Genomic DNA, 20657 nt, shown 5'->3' on the forward strand with positions numbered 1-20657 from the left:
CAACTCATTCGCAATAATTTTTTTAAACATCATCCTCCTAGATTTTGTCCTTAAGAGGCTTGCTTGAAAATAACAAATTAAACTAGAGAGCCAATTTTAAAATTTCATTTTAAAGACCCTCAAAAATATTTTTTTTTGCCATACCTGACATGCTTGCAAAATTCAGTGGTCTGCATCGCACCTGCACTTGCTTTGCTGCTCAGGCTCTGATTACGAGGTCTACAGTACATGGTTGATGATATTGAAGTCAATACTTTGATGGTAACTGTAGCTTTGAATCTCTACATAGTGTATCTACAAACCCCGTTTCCATATGAGTTGGAAAATTGTGTTAGATGTAAATCTAAACAGAATACAATGATTTGCAAATCATTTTCAACCCATATTCAGTTGAATATGCTACAAAGACAACATATTTGATGTTCAAACTGATAAACTTTTTTATTTTTTATTTTGCAAATAATCATTAACTTTAAAATTTGATGTTAGCAACACAACACGTAATAAAGAAAGTTGGGAAAGGTGGCAAGTTGAGGAATGCTCATCAAACACTTATTTGGAATATCCCACGGGTGTGCAGGCTAATTGGGAACAGGTGGGTGCCGTGATTGGGTATAAAAACAGCTTCCTAAAAAATGCTCAGTCTTTTACAAGAAAGGATAGTCAAACAGTTTAAGAACAACATTTCTCAAAGTGCAGTTGCAAGAAATTTAGGGATTTCAACATCTATGGTCCATAATATCATCAAAAGGTTCAGAGAATCTGGAGAAATCACTCCATGTAAGCGGCATGGCCGTAAACCAACATTGAATGACCATGACCTTCGATCCCCCCGAGGGCACTGTATCAAAAACCGACATCAATCTCTAAAGGATATCACCACATGGGCTCAGGAACACTTCAGAAAACCACTGTCACCAAATACAGTTCGTCACTACATCTGTAAGTGCAAGTTAAAGCTCTACTAAGCAAAGCGAAAGCCATTTATCAACAACATCCAGAAACGCCGCCGGGTTCTCTGGGCCCGAGATCATCTAAGATGCACTGATGCAAAGTGAAAAAGTGTTCTGTGGTCTGACGAGTCCACATTTCAAATTGTTTTTGGAAATATTCGACATTGTGTCAAGAGTGAAGCGAACCATCCAGACTGTTATCGACGCAAAGTTTAAAAGCCAGCATCTGTGATGGTATGGGGGTGCATTAGTGCCCAAGGCATGGGTAACTTACACATTTGTGAAGGCACCATTAATGCAGAAAGGTACATTCAGGTTTTGGAACAACATATGCTGCCATCTAAACGCCGTCTTTTTCATGGACGCCCCTGTTTATTTCAGCAAGACAATGCCAAGCCTCATTCAGCACGTGTTACAACAGCGTCATTTGTAGGTATATTGGAAGTCATTTAATTTCCTTTAAGTCCTCTTAATTCTATTTATACCTCATGACACACTATCTGTTTGTAATATGGCTTTTAAATTTGTTTTGCGGCTCCAGACAGATTTTTTTTTGTATTTTTGGTCCAATACGGCTATTTCAACATTTTGGGTTGCCGACCCCTGTTCTATATGTATCAGGCAGGGCGGCACAATGGAACAGGGGTTAGTGCATCTGCCTCACAATACGAAGGTCCTGAGTAGTCCTGAATTCAATCCCGGGCTCGGGATCTTTCTGTGTGGAGTTTGCATGTTCTCCCCGTGACTGCGTGGGTTCCCTCCGGGTACTCCGGCTTCCTCCCACCTCAAAAGACATGCACCTGGGGATAGGTTGATTGGCAACACTAAATTGGCCCTAGTGTGTGAATGTGAGTGTGAATGTTGTCTGTCTATCTGTGTTGGCCCTGTGATGAGGTGGCGACTTGTCCAGGGTGTACGCCACCTTCCACCCTAATGCACCTTTTTATTCTTATAAATGTGTATAATGTATGTACTATATGTGTATTTTATTGTATATGGGCACTTTGTTTATTTTTTAAGCTTGCTATGTATTTAATTCACATACGTAATTGCCCAATTTGTTCCTGTTCGCGAACGATTCTGCAATCCTGGCCTCGGACAGGGACAAATTGAAGGTTAAAAGTGCACTTCGCACCGAACTAAGTAATCTCTATCTCTGGCATTCCTATAACAAACTGTCCCTACTCCTGGGAAAAACAAGAGTCCATCCTATTTGGGTCCAAGCACAACCTATGTGAATCCCCGGGCTTTACGATTAAAGCAGGTGATACCATAATCACCATCTTTTCGGGTGAAAAGATGGCATTAAAAGCAAATAACCAAGATCTATAACAGGGGTCGGCAACCTTTACCACTCAAAGAGCCATTTTGACCCGTTTCACAAAATAAAGAAAACTATGGGAGCCACAAGACTCTTGAGAAATTTAAAATGAAAAAACACAGCGTACAAAGTTTTGTTTTTGCTTTGTGTTAAGTATTAACCAGGGGTCTAAGACACGCGGCCCGCACCTTAATATGAAAATGTAATATTAGTGTGGCCCGCGAGTTTTATTTGAATGCCGCTTGACAACATCACATTTGCCAACCATCTCAATTGTTCCGGGAGACTATTGAGTTTAAGAGCAACCATTCTCTCGACTGTCTGCTGGCTTTCACCCAAACAACAATAATAAGGGCGTGCTATGATGACAATGCGTGTAGCGCCCTCTACAATCGTAACAAACAGCTTACCAGCCCATTCACATGTTGCATGAGGCTTCTGCAGACACACATAAGCGACTGCAAGGCATACTTGCTCAACAGCCATACAGGTTACACTGAGGGTTGTCATATTAACAACTTTAGCACTCTTACTAATATGCGCCACACTGTGAAACCACACCAAACAAGAATGACAAGCACATTTCGGGAGAACATCCGCACTGTAACACAACATATACGCAACAAAACAAATACCCAGAATCCCATGCATCCCTAACTCTTCCGGGCTACATTATACACCCCCACTACCACCAAATGCCGCCCCCCAACCCCGCCCACCTCAACCCACGCACGGAGGCGGGGTAGTAGGGGTGTATAATGTAGCCCGGAAGAGTTAGGGATGCATGGGATTCTGGGTATTTGTTCTGTTGTGTTTATGTTGTGTTGCAGTGCGGATGTTCTCCCGAAATGTGGTGTGCTTTCACAGTGTGGCGCTTATTAGTAAGAGTGCTAAAAATGTTTATATCACAACCCTCAGTGTAACCTGTATGGCTGTTGAACAAGTATGCCTTGCAGTTGCTTGTGCGTTGAGTCAGCAGCCGCACACTAGATGTGGCCGGCCGGCACTCAGATAACATGGTATTAAAGCAGACGCGACAACATGGTCGAAAGGACGTTTAAGGCATTGCCATCACAGCACGCCCTCAATATTGTTGTCCGGGTGAAAATTTGAGAATGTTATCCTGGGGAGATTTCTGGGAGAGGCACTCTCCCGGAAAAATAGGGGGGTCGGCAAGTATGCAGCTGAGCCACATAAGAGTGATCCAATAGCCGCACGTGGCTCCAGAGCTGTGGGTTGCCAACCCCTGCTCTATAATAAAACTACACTTTTGGACAGGATTTCTGCGTTTTATCAACAGGGATACACTTAAGACCCTTGCCGGAGGCCTCATACAGTGTTATTTTGACTACGCCTGCACCTTATGGTTCACCAGTATCCTCAAGCCACTAAAACCAAAACTACAAACTCCCCAAAACAAGCTGGTGAGACTCCTGCTCAACCTCCCATATAGGACTCACCTAACTCAAGCCCACTTTACCAAATTTTGATGGCTTAGAGTTGAGGAAAGAGTACACAAAAATGCAATCTGCTGCTATTTAAAATACTCAGAGAAACTGTCCCCAAGTACCTGTCCAATTATTTCCCCAAAGTGATGCTCACAGGTACTACACAAGAGGGAAAAAATGCATTCTACTATTTAGCCAACACACGCTGGAATGCACTACCAACAGACCTTAAAGGCCTACTGAAATGAGATTTTCTTATTTAAACGGGGATAGCAGGTCCAGTCTATGTGTCATACTTGATCATTTCGCGATATTACCATATTTTTGCTGAAAGGATTTATTAGAGAACATCGACGATAAAGTTCGCAACTTTTGGTGCTGATAAAAAAGCCTTGCCGTTACCGGAAGTCGCAGACGATGACATCACAAGGGTGAGGCCTCCTTACATCCTCACATTGTTTATAATGGCAGCCTCCAGCAGCAAAAGCTATTCGGACAGAGAAAACGACAATTTCCCCATTAGTTTGAGCGAGGATGAAAGATTTGTGGATGATGATATTGATAGCGAAGGACTAGAAAAAAAAAAATAATAATGTTAAAAAAAAAAAAAAGGCGATTGTATTGGGACGGATTCAGATGTTTTTAAAGACATTTACTAGGATACTTCTGGGAAATCCCTTATCTTTCTATTGTGTTGCTAGTGTTAAAGTGAGATTAAATAGTACCTGATAGTCAGAGGGGTGTGTCCACTGAGGGAAGTTGACGGCAGATACAAGGACGGCGCAAACTCCACAGATCTACGGTAAGAGGCGACTTTTTAACACAATTTTCTCACCGAAACCTGCCGGTTGACAAGTGGTCGATAACCATGTTCGCTTGACCGCTCTGATCCATAGTAAAGCTTCACCTCTGGGAATTTTAAACAAGGAATCATCGTGTGTTTGTGTGGCTAAAGGCTGAAGCTTCCCAACTCCATCTTTCTACTTTGACTTCTCCATTATTAATTGAACAAATTGCAAAGGATTCAGCAACACGGATGTCCAGAATACTGTTTAATTGCGCGATGCAAAGAGACGACTTTTAGCCGCAAATGGTGCTGGGCTAATATTTCCTGACAGTCCGTGACGTCACGCACACGCGTTATCATTCTACAACGTTTTCAACAAGAAACTCCGCGGGAAATTTAAAATTACAATTTAGTAAACTAAACCGGCCGTATTGGCATGTGTTGCAATGTTAATATTTCATCATTGATATATAAACTATCAGACTGCGTGGTGGGTAGTAGTGGGTTTCAGTAGGCCTTTAAAATTCAAACTTCCCTACTAAATTTCAAAACTGCCATAAAATCATGGCTCAACTCAATCTCGACCTGATCAGGCGACTCGGTAAAGAATCTGGGTATTATCTTCGACCCAACTTTCTCCTTTGAGTCACACATTAAAAGCGTTACTAAAACGGCCTTCTTTCATCTCCGTAATATCGCTAAAATTCTCTCCATTCTGTCCACTAAAGACGCCGAGATCATTATCCATGCGTTTGTTACGTCTCGCCTCGACTACTGTATCGTATTATTTTCGGGTCTCCCCATGTCTAGCATTAAAAGATTACAGTTGGTACAAAATGCGGCTGCTAGACTTTTGACAAGAACAAGAAAGTTTGATCACATTACGCCTGTACTGGCTCACCTGCACTGGCTTCCTGTGCACTTAAGATGTGACTTTAAGGTTTTACTACTTACGTATAAAATACTACACGGTCTAGCTCCATCCTATCTTGCCGATTGTATTGTACCTTATGTCCCGGCAAGAAATCTGCGTTCAAAGGACTCCGGCTTATTAGTGATTCCCAAAGCCCAAAAAAAGTCTGCGGGCTATAGAGCGTTTTCCGTTCGGGCTCCAGTACTCTGGAATGCAGTTCGAGATGCCACCTCAGTAGAAGCATTTAAGTCTCACCTTAAAACTAATTTGTATACTCTAGCCTTTAAATAGACTCCCTTTTTAGACCAGTTGATCTGCCGTTTCTTTTCTTTTTCTTCTATGTCCCACTCTCCCTTGTGGAGGGGGTCCGGTCCGATCCGGTGGCCATGTACTGCTTGCCTGTGTATCGGCTGGGGACATCTCTGCGCTGCTGATCCGCCTCCGCTTGGGATGGTTTCCTGCTGGCTCCGCTATGAACGGGACTCTCGCTGCTGTGTTGAATCCGCTTTGGACTGGACTCTCGCGACTGTGTTGGATCCATTGTGGATTGAACTTTCACAGTATCATGTTAGACCCGGTCGACATCCATTGCTTTCCTCCTCTCCAAGGTTCTCATAGTCATTATTGTCACCGACGTCCCACTGGGTCATTATTGTCACCGATGTCCCACTGGGGGTGAGTTTTCCTTGCCCTTATGTGGGCCTACCGAGGATGTCGTGGTGGTTTGTGCAGCCCTTTGAGACACTAGTGATTTAGGGTTATATAAGTAAACATTGATTGATCTGAACCAAAATTGATCCCCAGCAACTCTTCGAAGCATCAAACAGGTTTATATGTGGTTATAGTGTATATATATTTTCTCATTCTGTTTTGCACACTCTTAGAGTCAACATGTGCAGTGTCATGTACATAGTGTCATATACAGAGTGTCATGTACAGAGTGTCATGTACAGAGTGTCATGTACAGAGTGTCATGTACATAGTGTCATGTACAGAGTGTCATGTACAGAGTGTCATGTACAGAGTGTCATGTACAGAGTGTCATGTACATAGTGTCATGTACAGAGTGTCATGTACAGAGTGTCATGTACAGAGTGTCATGTACAGAGTGTCATGTACATAGTGTCATGTACAGAGTGTCATGTACATAGTGTCATGTACAGAGTGTCATGTACAGAGTGTCATGTACATTGTGTCATGTACAGAGTGTCATGTACATAGTGTCATGTACAGAGTGTCATGTACAGAGTGTCATGTACATAGTGTCATGTACATAGTGTCATGTACATAGTGTCATGTACAGAGTGTCATGTACATAGTGTCATGTACATAGTGTCATGTACAGAGTGTCATGTACAGAGTGTCATGTACATAGTGTCATGTACATATTGTCATGTACATAGCGTCATGTACATAGCGTCATGTACATAGCGTCATGTACATAGCGTCATGTACATAGTGTCATGTACATAGTGTCATGTACATAGCGTCATGTACATAGTGTCATGTACATAGTGTCATGTACATAGTGTCATGTACATAGTGTCATGTACATAGTGTCATGTACAGAGTGTCATGTACAGAGTGTCATGTACATAGTGTCATGTACATAGTGTCATGTACATAGTGTCATGTACAGAGTGTCATGTACATAGTGTCATGTACATAGTGTCATGTACATAGTGTCATGTACATAGTGTCATGTACATAGTGTCATGTACAGAGTGTCATGTACATAGTGTCATGTACATAGTGTATAAATCCCCCATCCCCCTTTTTGTGTATATATTGTTTTTCTAATCACCTGACATGTATACTGTGTATGTGTACATAATTTCCTTCCCATCCATTTTCTACCGCTTATTCCCTTTTTTGGGGTCGCGGGGGGCGCTGGCGCCTATCTCAGCTACAATCGGGCGGAAGGCGGGGTACATAATTTATCATTTTTTAATATACATGTGACAGGTTATATATCTTTTATTATTGAATGTATCAAATGTGATGAATATTTAATGGACGACAATGGAAACAAACCTTTTGATTTTTGTGCCATCCATTTGCCTTTTTAATGCATTATATGGATTCAATTCTTTAAGATGTCAAACTTCTCAATCAATCAATCAAAGTTGATGGTTTGATTTTGATGGCAAAGTTTGAGAAATCACTATGAATTGATTAACTTGGACCCCGACTTAAACAACTTCCATCCATCCATTTTCTACCGCTTATTCCCTTTTGGGCTCACGGGGGCGCTGGCGCCTATCTCAGCTACGGAGGGCGGGGTACACCCTGGACAAGTCGCCACCTCACTGCAGACACTAAAACCAAAACTGCAAACTTCCCAAAACAAGCAAACTTAAAGAAGTTGAAAAACTTATTCGGGTGTTACCATTTAGTGGTCAATTGTACGGAATATGTACTGAACTGTGGAATCTATTAATAAAAATATCAATCAATCAATCAATTGGGAAGTGTAATCTGACTTTTTGCATTTTTGTGCAAGGCCAAAACGGGTGTAGGCTTCAAGCCTAACATAACCAGAAATCATGATCATAATTAAAGATTAAAGTCATTTTTTAATCTACTTTTCCTAAATATCTAAAAGTATTCATATTATCTTCATGTCATATTATGCTCCTTCCATTGCGGTTGTTTTATATGTTGCCATGCTGTACCAAATCTGCCCGAGACCTTCAGAATCAACAATAGACAGTTGTGATAGCCAATCAGATCAAAAGTTGTTGACAGTAGCCTATCTAAGTCGCCTGATGTTAACAAGACTGTGGTTGGACACTCACTTGTCATTCCAAAGTGAGTATCCAATCACAAGTTGCAATTTAGCAGGAAGTTTTGTGCCGTAGTCAGACCGGTATAGCAGAGAAGGAAAACAAAACGTTGATTTGGTGGCCGATTTATATTTACAAGGCAATTTTCAAGAAGGATATTTAAAGAGAAACTACATCTTGTGAGACAATGTCGGCCAATTCCAAAAGCTAGCTCAGCTGTTCTGGTGATGAAATGGGGAAATGACGACGAGGGGCACCACGGGCTTATACGCCGTCGAATGGGTGCTACAAATTGTGAGTTCAAATATTTTAGTTTTTCACTTTTAATATATTTTTTGCCATTTTAATTTTGACAGTACCACAGTAAGTATTTCCTTGAATTGCCGCCGGGGCGCTAATTAATTTAAAACCTCTTCTCACTCCGGCGTTTACCAAAGGCATGCGGTAAATTTAGGCCTGAGCTTATAAATTAGAGTGTGATGTAAGGATACCATCATAAAAAGCACATTTAATAAAAATAAAAATAAAAACAATATTATGGTCTTACCTTTACTTATAAATGAAGTCCATGCGCAGCTCCTTCTGATCAAAAGCATCGATAACTTGTTTATAAAAGTCTTCCTTATCTTTCTTCAGTTTTAAAAGTCTCTGTCTCGATGGAGATCTTCCTTTATTACTTCCTGCTTCGATTGAAAGTCCAGTTTAGAGAAGTATTTTATTTTAGATATGTAATCCTCCATGTTAAAAGTGCAAGCGAGAGGAAAAAATAAACGATCGCTGCTCACTCTTGCTGCTTGTTGTCACTTCTTCTGCAGCCGAGTATTCACAAGAAGGATCACTAGCGCCCTCTACCACCAAGAGGTGGGAGTCATTTAATGACTCATATTTTACACACGCAGCTACGGTATATTAATAAAACATAGATGCTTACTGTTCTTTTTAGCATATTCAATAGCTTGGACCTTAAATCCTACTGAATAGCTATTAACCTTCTTCCCTTCATGCGATTTCTAATGATTGAAATCAGCCTCCTCCATTTTGAAAATGATGACAGGTGAAGTGTCACTCGTGACGTGACGAGTTTGACCCGGGGGAAATTCTAGGCATATGCTAATTATTTTGCAAAACGAGTTTGACCCGGCAGAAATTCTAGACATGCGCTAATAAAAATAATATTTTGCGAAACGAGTTTGACCCGGCGTTAATCCTGAGCCGGCGGTAATGCTAAGCATGCGCTAATTATTTTGCCAAACGAGTTTGACCCGGCAGTAATTCTAGGCAGGCGTATACTATATACCCGGCGGCAATTCAAGGAAATATGGTAAGATATGTCTTAATTGCTGATGTGGATTAATTTATTTGTAAATGCGCCAGAAAATAACCAGTTTTGTACACTATGGATGTGATTCAATGCCCAGTAAATGTGTTCCTGCATGGTTTTTCTCCAGCAATGGTCATGTAGTGACGGTATTTTGAGAGGAGATCATTGAAGTCGGACATCACTGAAGGCCTAGGTGGGAAATGCACAGTCCGCCAGTGGTTTCAAGAAATGATGTTCTGACAATTTGGGGAAATTATACTATGAATTGTTTGTTGAAAAGGTTTTCCAATATTTCAAAAATAGATCATTGCTGCTCTAAAAATAAAATCCACACAAGAGCAAAGTCTGTTAGGGGTGATGGAGTCATTTACGATATCTCATACCTCAACACAGATACGGATCAAAAGCGACACAGCGACAGCTCCAAAAATAGAAGCGACGCCTGGAAAGAACTGGATAAAAAGCGCAAAGGCAAGGAAAATTGACAGGAGGAATGAGAAGTGAATCCAGGATGATGTGATGAAAGTACGTATGTTGTTGGATGGAAGGCTGAAAATGAAGGTGGAGGCAAGGAAAGAAAGAAGATAAAACAGAGTTATGTTACAAGAGTGGAGGAAAGAGGCCATGAAACTGAGAGAAAGGTCAGGAAGGGAAGGAGCACTTAGTACACCGAAGTTGACAAAAAGCCTGCACTAAAAAAGCTGTGCTTGCTGTATTTATAGATAGTGGCAGTGTAAATGTGCAGTTAAATCGCACACAGGCCTTGGCCCATATTGCTACATCAATTTTGCTCCTTCTTTTATCGGGCCGGGTAAAAGCAAAACAAGCCCAGATGTGGTAAAAGTCAGATAAGAAAAACGAGCAATATGAAGCACAACTAAAAATAATACAGCCTGAGACTCATTTGCATGAGTGGCTTTCACATTTCTTTTTTTCATGGAAATTTTACATAGCAGAAAATTGTTTCTCTCACATTTGTATTTCAATTAAACAATTCTCTTCATGAATCATTTGACTTTGACTGGCCTATTTAACCCGTAAGAACCAGAACCTATTTCTGATAAAAGTGAAAGGATGGTGGGTATATGGTGTGTTCCATTAATACTGGCAAGTCGAAATTTTCGAGTTCCTAGTCGGAAATTTAACTGAAACGCCCCTTGAGGTCAGATTACTTACTGGGAAAGTCTGAGCATTCTTACGAGCCCCAACTTGGTGTAAAAGATGGCTGCTCTGGATGTAAACATTGATATAATATGGTTTGATAATAATGATCATCTTTGATTGATTGATTGATACTTTTATTAGTAGATTGCACAGTTCAGTACATATTCCGTACAATTGACCACTAAATGGTAACACCCGAATAAGTTTTTCAACTTGTTTAAGTCGGGGTCCACATTAATCAATTCATGGTAAGTAATTCATCTAAGTCAGGGGTGCCCATTACGTCGATTGCGAGCATACTTGCCAACCCTCCCAGATTTTCCGGGAGACTCCCGAAATTCAGCTCCTCTCCCGAAAACCTCCCAGAAGAAATTTTCTCCTGAGATTCAGCTGGAGTTGGAAGCCATGCCCCCTCCAGCTCAAACATGCACAGTTCGAAGCTTGAAAAGGAGGATTTCAAGTGGATCTGACGGCATTTAAAGTAATTTTCAAAAACAACTGCTAATGGTCTTCCTTTTCGACCGGACGACCATGGAGAAATAAAGTAGGAATACTTCGGAGGCAGAAGTTCATTAAGAGGGGCGGACTCACCGGCTCTCGGCCATGTTTCCGTCACACAATGTACAATCTGCTCAATCTTTAAATTTAAAATAAAACCGTACATTTTAGAGAATTTGTATTACAGTATTTACGAATGCGTTTTAAATATTTTTACTGTTTCCACTTAGACTTCTTTTTTATCGTCATTTAAATTTGAACTTTACAGTACAGTACTTCACAGTAAAGTAATGGGTTTTGTACATATTACAACCGTACTGATTTAGGTTATCTACTGTTTCTTGGTGTTCATGAATCCACTGCATAATAAACAATTTTTGATTTTACTATTCTACAGGTGCTATTTAGCAACTGTTTGCTGTAGTTTTTACGGTACCCCCATTTGAGAACCACTGTCTGAGGTGGCGACTTGTCCAGGGTGTACCCTGCCTTCCGCCCGATTGTAGTTGAGATAGGCGCCAGCGCCCCCCGCGACCCCGAAAGGGAATAAGCGGTAGAAAATGGATGGATGGATGTCTTAAAACAGATGTCGACAAATGAAAAAATGGTTTGTTTATGTTATGTGTTGTAGTGTTGATAACGTTATCCTTAATATTATCACTAAGAAGTGTGAAACCACAAGGGCAACATAACTAATTGCACAGCATTATCGGAAAACTGCACTTTTTTTTTGCTGGGTGTTTTTTAGAGGGCAAAATATATCCTATCCCCATTATTTGCATTGTTAGCTGCCTCGTACTAGCAGTTTTTCGTGAATGTAAATATGTCTGTGTCCTTGACTCGTATAAATATTGTGGATGATGGGCGAAATTTACAAAAAACAGATACAGCTTTCCTTTATTAAAAATGCCGACAATTACTTTGTGGTAAGTGAAACTAAGTTTCAAAATAAAAGCATGGCTGTATTAACTAAGATTCTACCACAGCAACTAACAAAATGCACTTATTATTTTTTTTATTAGATTTTTTAGCCACCAAAGAAAAGGTTTGCAGATGTACCAAAACTTTGTCAATATGGTCAAGACAGACAAAAGCAGCTCAAGTATAAAATATCATATAAAAACACAATAATCTAGATAGAAATGTGCACAAATGGAAGTCAACCATGTCAGAGGAAATCCTTTATCATCACAATTTTTTTGTGTCTGGACGTAGTCAGAAGCCGGGGCTCGTTTCAATCAATCAATCAATGTTTATTTATATAGCCCTAAATCACCAGTGTCTCAAAGGGCTGCACAAACCACAACGACATCCTCGGTAGAACCCACATAAGGTCATGGAAAAGTCCTACCCAATTGGACGTCAGTGACAATGATGACTATGAGAAACCTTGGAGAGGACCGCATATGTGGGCAACCCCCCTCCCCCTAGGGGACCGAAAGCAATGGATGTTGAGCGGGTCTAACATGATACTGTGAAAGTTCAATCCATGGTGGATCCAACACAACCGTGAGAGTCCAGTCCAAAGTGGATCCAACACAGTGGCGAGAGTCCCGTCCATAGTGGAGCTAACAGGAAACCATCCCAAGCAGAGGCGGACCAGCAGCGCAGAGATGTACCCAACTGATACACAGGCGAGCGGTCCATCCTGGGTCCCGACTCTGGATGAGCTGTTCATCCTGGGTCACCGGACCGGACCCCCTCCACAAGAGAGAGTGGGACAGAGGAGAAAAAGAAAAAAACGGCAGATCAACTAGTCTAAAAAGGGAGTCTATTTAAAGGCTAGAGTATACAAATGAGTTTTAAGGTGAGACTTAAATGCTTCTACTGAGGTGGCATCTTGAACTGTTACCGGGAGGGCATTCCAGAGTACTGGAGCCCGAACGGAAAACGCTCTATAGCCCGCTAATAAGCTCACTAATAAGCCGGAGTCCTTTGAAGGCAGATTTCTTGACGGGACATATGGTACAATACAATCGGCAAGATAGGCTGGAGCTAGACCGTGTAGCACAGGGGTCACCAACACGGTGCCTGCGGGACCGTGATGAGTTGCCCGCTGGCCTGTTCTAAAAATAGCAGCACTTACCAGTGAGCTGCCTCTATTTTTTTAATTGTATTTATTTACTAGCAAGCTGGTCTCGCTTTGCTCAACATTTTTACTTCTAAGAGAAACAAAACTCAAATAGAATTTCAAAATCCAAGAAAATATTTTAAAGACTTGGTCTTCACTTGTTTAAAAAAAAATCATTTATTTTTTTACTTTGCTTCTTATAATTTGAGAGAAAAAAATACAACCTTAAAAATGATTTTATGATTTTTAAACACATATACCTTTTTATCTTTTAAATTCCTTCCTCATCTTTCCTGACAATTTAAATCAATGTTCAAGTAAAAAAAAAATTCTTATTTTAAAGAATAATTAATACATTTTAAGTTTTTCATTTTAGCTTCTGTTTTTTCGACAAAGAATATTTGTGAAATATTTCTTCAAACTTATTATGATTAAAATTTAAAAAACAAATATTTTGGCATATCTGGAAAATCTAAAGAATCAAATTTAAATCCTATTTCAAAGTATTTAGAATTTCTTTAAAAAATGTTGTTCTGGAAAATCTAGAAGAAATAATGATTTGTCTTTGTTAGAAATATAGCTTGGTCCAATTTGTTATATATTCTAACAAAGTGCAGATTGGATGGTAACCTATTTAAAACATGTCATCAAAAATATCTATTATTGTCAGAAATCCTTAAGATGATCAGTGTTTCCACAAAGATAAATATCATTAATTATTAATAATAACAGAGTTAAAGGTAAATTGAGCAAATTGGCTATTTCTGGCATTATTTTAATCCAATCCAATCCAATCAAATCCATTTTATTTATATAGCACATTTAAACAACAAAATGTTTCCAAAGTGCTGCACAAAAATATTAAAAACGACATTCAAATACTATCCGGAGCTCCACCAATGACTGAATAAAAACAAAAAATAAAAATAAATTAAATTAAATAATTTAAGTGTGTATCAAACTGGTAGCCCCTTCGCATTAATCCGTACCCAAGAAGTAGCTCTTGGTTTCAAAAAGGTTGGAGACCCCTGGTGTAGTATTTTATACGTAAGTAGTAAAACCTTAAAGTCACATCTTAAGTGCACAGGAAGCCAGTGCAGGTGAGCCAGTACAGGCGTAATATGATCAAACTTTCTTGTTCTTGTCAAAAGTCTAGCAGCCGTATTTTGTACCAACTGTAATCTTTTAATGCTAGACATGTGGAGACCCGAAAATAATACGTTGCAATAATCGAGACGAGGCGTAACAAACGCATGGATAATGATCTCGGCGTCACTAGTGGACGAAATGGAGCAAATTTTAGCGATATTACGGAGATGAAAGAATTTCAATTTCAGTTATGTCAAAAACCACTTAAGTTGACGTCAGTCAATCAGCCAGTCTGAGAGGCAGTGACATAAACAGGTCAATTTAACAAAAATGGACATTGATTTGAAGGAAAGAATGTACATTCTGCAAAACAATTGGAAACCTGGCTCTCCAGCTACCTCACTGACAGACTACAGTATGTACTGTTGGAGGTCGTCACGTTTGACACAGTGGTCAGCAGCACAAGCACCTGTGCTGGTCCACTTCCTCTTCACACTTTACACCTCAGACAAGTTTCTGCTCCGATTCTGAGCTGTGTCACATTCAGAAGTATGCAAATAACACAGCCATCATTGGGTGTATCAGTGTAATATTCTACACTGTGGTCTGCTGGGGAGGCAGCACCTTCAGGAAGAATCCCTTCAGGCTGGACGAGCAAACAAAGAAAAAACAAACATGAAACCAGCCACTCACTGCAGGACATCATCAGTGTGCAGAAAAATCTGTTCAGTGACAGGATGCTCCTCCCCAGAAGCAAAACAAACACCATAAAAAAATCCTTTGCTTACGTGCCATTAATTTGCATAACTCCTCACAAAGAAGGACAGAGGAGTGCATGAAATGGAGGGATAGAAGCTAGGCTGGGGGAAAAAAAAATCGATTCGAATTTGAATCGCGATTCTCACGTTGTGCTATTCAGAATCGATTTTAATTTTTAATACCATCAATCCAACAAAACAATACACAGCAATACCATAACAATGCAATCCAATTCCAAAACCAAACCTGACCCAGCAACACTCAACAGAGCAATTGACTCACTCACTCACCTTGCCACCACATTCTCGACCGTGACACGATATCCACTCTTTACAGAGACTTGGTACCGAGTCAACAATTTGTGGAAAAAAAACCTTAGACATATTACAGGCATTAACGTTGTCCAAAACCTAATCATACAAAAACCGTGGCATAGAACTACACCGCTTCGGGCCAATTACATCCAATCCTAACGACTGACACATTGAACAGCCAATACAATTTGGAGAGCAGTGAAGTGCTGGTTGACGGGTGGACTTAAAAGCGAAAGAAGTACTGTGCAATGAAGCAATAAAAATGTGGAAATAAGGGTGTGACCTGAAATATTCAGAAGAGACTGTCCACAAATAGGTCAGCTCAATGTGGCCGCTGATGGTGCTCGCACACACATGTACACACACACACTCACACACACTCACACACACACACACACACACACACACACACGATTCCGGCAGCAGACAGAGCACCGAATGGTGTTTTCGTAAGCCTGCGTAAACGTAAAAGGTAGAATTAATGTGGAGAAGTAAAATACTTACAAAACTAAACTTTATGGTCTGCTTGTAATCAGCTGCCAGTTTGCAGTGGAAGTAAATTGGAGTTTGTTTGTTTCTAGCAAGGCTCACTAATTCCAGATTTAGGTTCCAGATTAGTTTCTCCAGCATTTCTCAGGTTGTTCCAAGAAAAATAGCGTTTTTCCGGTAACAGCCAAGTGAAAACATGTCTGACGATTCACCGATAGCCCAATTCTCCCATACGCACAAAGAGGGGAAAGATGCGCAAAAGGTGCAGATTTTGGCCACGCAGAATTCTCCACCTTGACTTACAGTAAATACTGTATGTCACCAGGAACCTTTGTCCAAGATACGCACTCTTGGTAGAGCAACCTTAAAGGCCTATTGAAACCCACGACTACCGACCACGCAGTCTGATAATTTATATATCAATGATGAAATATTAACATTGCAACACATGCCAATACGGCCGGTTTAGTTTACTAATTTGCAATTTTAAATTTTCGCGCGGAAGTATCAAGCTAAAACGTCGCGTGACGTCACGCATTGTAGAGGACATTTTGGTCAAGCACCGTTCACAGCTATAAGTCGTCTCTTTTCATCACATAATTCCACAATATTCTGGACTATTGTGTTGCTAAATATTTTGCAATTTGTCCAATTAATAATGGAGACGTCAAAGAAGAAAGCTGTAGGTGGGAAGTGGTGTATTGCGGCCGCCTTTAGCAACACAAACACAGCCGGTGTTTCCTTGTGTACATTCCCGAAAGATGACGGTGAAGCTTTACTATGGAACAGAGCGGTCAAGCGAACATGGTTCCCTACCACATGTCAACCGGCAGGTTTCGGTGAGGAAATGGTGGTAATAAGTCGACTCTTACCGTAGACTTGAGCAGAAAGCTTGCGTCGTTCCTCCTGCACCTGTCAAAGAGGCAGCAGCGGACTCTCTTGCCTCCTCCCACAGGCCGCCCCCGACCTGTGGGAGGAGGCAGCCCGGCCCCATCGCCTGCCTTTGCCTCGTCGAGAAACGTGGCTTCCCTCGGAGACACTGGCGGTCACCACAGCCGTGGCCACACCCCTCCGACTTTCAAGTTGTACAGGTGGGACCATATAATCTCACTAAAACATTAGTAACACAATAAGCAGATAAGGGATTTTCCAGAATTATCCTAGTAAATTTGTCTAATAACATCGGAATCGCTCTGCCATCTAGTTTTTTTGGTTTTTTTTGTTTTGTTTTTCTAGTCCTTCATTCTCACTTTCCTCATCCACGAATCTTTCATCCTCGCTCAAATTAATGGGGAAATCGTCGCTTTCTTGGTCCGAATCGCTCTCGCTGCTGGTGGCCATGATTGTAAACAATATGAGGAGCTCCACAACCCGTGACGTCACGCGCACATCGTCCGCTACTTCCCTTAAAGGCAAGGCTTTCTTATTAGCAACCAAAGGTTGCGAACTTTATCATCGATGTTCTCTACTAAATCCTTTCAGCAAAAATATGGCAATATCGCGAAATGATCAAGTATGACACATGACACTATCCCCGTTTAAATAAGAAAATCACATTTCAGTAGGCCTTTAAAATGTTGGTGTTCGTTCACTGTCAGTCAAATCAAGCTTTGTGCGTATTCTCTCATTAACTTAAAAGTACTACTAAAAAGGAAAAGCAAGTTGTCTCTATATTGAAGCTATTATCATATATATCTGATGTGTGACACCGGAAGACTTCCAAACTTAGCGAGTAAATCAAACAATCAATCTCACAGGGATTCAGAAGCCATTTTGAGAGATAATGAGCTAGCCGGACAAGTCGTCGCATGACGTCGAGGTATGAACCGCGGATCCCTTCATCACCAACAACAATGCAAAACATGCAGACTTTGGGAGCGACAACAATTACTTTGGGAAAAATTATGATCCATAAACTAATATTGTTGATCCTAAACATAAGGAGGATGAGCTACAAGTTTTAGAAGCTCTGCTAAACAGATCCAACTATAGTTAAGAATGATAAATGGTAAATGGGTTGAAATGAAATGAAGTGAATTATATTTATATAGTGCTTTTCTCAAAAGACTCAAAGCGCTTTACATTGTGAAACCCAATATCTTAGTTACATTTAAAACCAGTCTGGGTGGCACTGGGAGCAGGTGGGTAAAGTGTCTTGCCCTTTCCCAACTACTTTAGCACGTGTTGCAGCCATGAAATTCTAAGTTAATTATTATTTTGCAAATCAATGGGCGCAAATACATGTTTTTGGTGTCAAAATAATTTATTAAATACTTATGTAAATCTATTCATTTGTAGTCAGGTAAATAAAACTGAGTACTGCCCTCAAATCAGTCCAACCCTAACCCCAACCACTATAAAGTGTACATCCACGACTAAACTACTGACTAAACTACTACCACAACTTGGTTTACTTTTTATAAAATATAATAATGTAGGGTTAATGACTAAACCATCCACAAAATCCCGTCTTAAATCTCGTCTTGCGATATGCAAATTGTTCGCGCACAATGGAAATTACGTATAATTTGCAAAGTGCGCGAGATTGGTGAAATGCTTACAAAAAAAACTAAAGCTGTACATAATACAAGAATGGGAAAGAATTCCACCTGAAAAGCTTCAAAAAGGTCTCTCCTCAGTTCCCAAACATTTACTAAGTGTTGTTAAAGGGGAACATTATCACCAAACCTATGCAAGCGTCAATATAAACCTTGATGTTGCAGAAAAAAGACCATGTATTTTTTTAACCGATTTCCGAACTCTAAATGGGTGAATTTTGGCAAATTAAACGCCTTTCTGTTTATCGCTCTTTTAGCGATGACGTCAGAACGTGACGTCACCGAGGTAACACACCCACCATTTTCATTTTCACATTACAAACACCGGGTCTCAGCTCTGTTATTTTCCGTTTTTTCGACTATTTTTTGGAACCTTGGAGACATCATGCCTCGTCGGTGTGTTGTCGGAGGGTGTAACAACACTAACAGGGAGGGATTCAAGTTGCACCACTGGCAAGAAATCTGCCGTCAGACCCCCATTGAATTTGCCAGAGTGTCTGCACATTTTTCCCGGCGATGATAAGACAGACATGGCACAGAGATGTATGGATAACCTGCAGAGGCATTTGCAACGATTAAGTCAACGAAATCACAAAGGTGAGTTTTGTTGATGTTGTTGACTTATGTGCTAATCAGACATATTTGGTCACGACATGACTGCCAGCTAATCGATGCTAACATGCTATGCTAATCGATGCTAACATGCTATTTACGCTAGCTGTATGTACATTTGAAACTAGATACCCACATTTAATGCGAAACAAACACTTACCAATCGACGGATTTAAGTTGCTCCAGTGTCTCAAGATGCGAAAGTCCTGATCGTTTGGTCTGCACATTTTACCGGTGATGCTAATAAGGCAGCCATGCTATGGGCCACTTCATTAGGTACACTCATGCTATGGCCGAATAGCGTCAATAGCTATTCGCTCAATAGCTTCAATTTCTTCTTCAATTTCGTTTTCGCTATCTGTCTCCATACTCCGACCATCTGTTTCGATATATGCGTAATCTGTTGAATCGCTTAAGCCGCTGAAATCCGAGTCTGAATCCGAGCTAATGTCGCTATATCTTGCTGTGGTAACCGCCATTGTTGTTTGTATTGGCAGCACTGTATGACGTCACAGGGAAATGGATGGGTGGATATAGCGATGGTAAAAATCAGGCACTTTGAAGCAGTTTTTCGGGATATTCCGGGAGGTGTACATTTTGAAAAAAACTTCGAAAAATAAAACAAGCCACTGGGAACTGATTTTTTATTGTTTTTAACCCTTTTGAAATTGTGATAATGTTCCGCTTTAAAAGAAAATGTGATGTAAAAGTGGTGAACATGCCCTTTCCCAACTACTTTGGCATGTGTTGCAGCCATGAAATTCAAAGTTAATTATCATTAACAAAAAAGAAAAAAGTTTGTGAGTTTGAACATCAAATATCTTGTCTTTGTAGTGCAATCAACTGAATATGGGTTGAAATGATTTGCAAATCATTGTATTCCGTTTATATTTACATCTAACACAATTTCCCAACTCAAAAGGAAACGGGGCTTGTGTTTTCATAATGTAAAGAACATAGATTTAGTAATTAAAGATAAAGTACTTTACAGACGAATATTTTGAGTGGCCAAATACAATGATGCGTGGGCCTTCCGTGTGACACCTGTGCTTTAGAAGAGTGTCTCCATAGCGTGTGAGTGGACCCTTTCTTACCTGAGCCGAGCGTGCTGCTGCACTGCCACTTGTCGGTGCTGGCCGGCTTCCAGCAGGACTCCCACAGAGACAGATAGTACTGGTCGTCCGCCGTCACCCACGCAGGACTCATCAGGGCACCGACGTCCAGGCACAGCGCCAGGAAGACGCACATCAGCCCCACCAGCTTGAGCGGCGTCAGCGCGGAGCTCCGCACCGACTCCTCAGTCTCGGTGACGGCCGAGGACATGTCGCCGCAGCGGGGGCGAGGACGCGGAGAAAAGTCGGGGTCTTTTTTTTTTTTTTTCGTGGGTGTGTCCTCCGCCGCCTTTGCGCGCCTGACGGGAAATGCGCCTGTTGGGCACGACTGAAGCAGAGCACCCGGGAGCTCCTGAACTGAAGCCGCTGACGTCACACGTCCTGGGGGACCGGCAGGTACACTCACTGGGTCCTAGAAGGAGGAAAGCACGCCGAGACAATTATCGGGAGCCATGGCGGCAG

General features: G+C 41.0%; 1 protein-coding gene across 1 annotated transcript in view; it reads right to left on the bottom strand.

Annotated features, from left to right (window-relative positions):
- LOC133555177 (transmembrane protein 47-like) overlaps positions 1 to 20657 on the bottom strand; it is a 29585-nt gene extending 8928 nt beyond the window's left edge. The window contains exon 1 of the mRNA XM_061904731.1: positions 20178 to 20657. Coding sequence (XP_061760715.1) covers positions 20178 to 20406 — 229 coding nt within the window. The 5' untranslated portion in view covers positions 20407 to 20657. The remainder of the gene's footprint in view (positions 1 to 20177) is intronic.

Source organism: Nerophis ophidion, linkage group LG06, assembly GCF_033978795.1.
Source record: "Nerophis ophidion isolate RoL-2023_Sa linkage group LG06, RoL_Noph_v1.0, whole genome shotgun sequence".
NCBI lineage: Eukaryota > Metazoa > Chordata > Actinopteri > Syngnathiformes > Syngnathidae > Nerophis > Nerophis ophidion.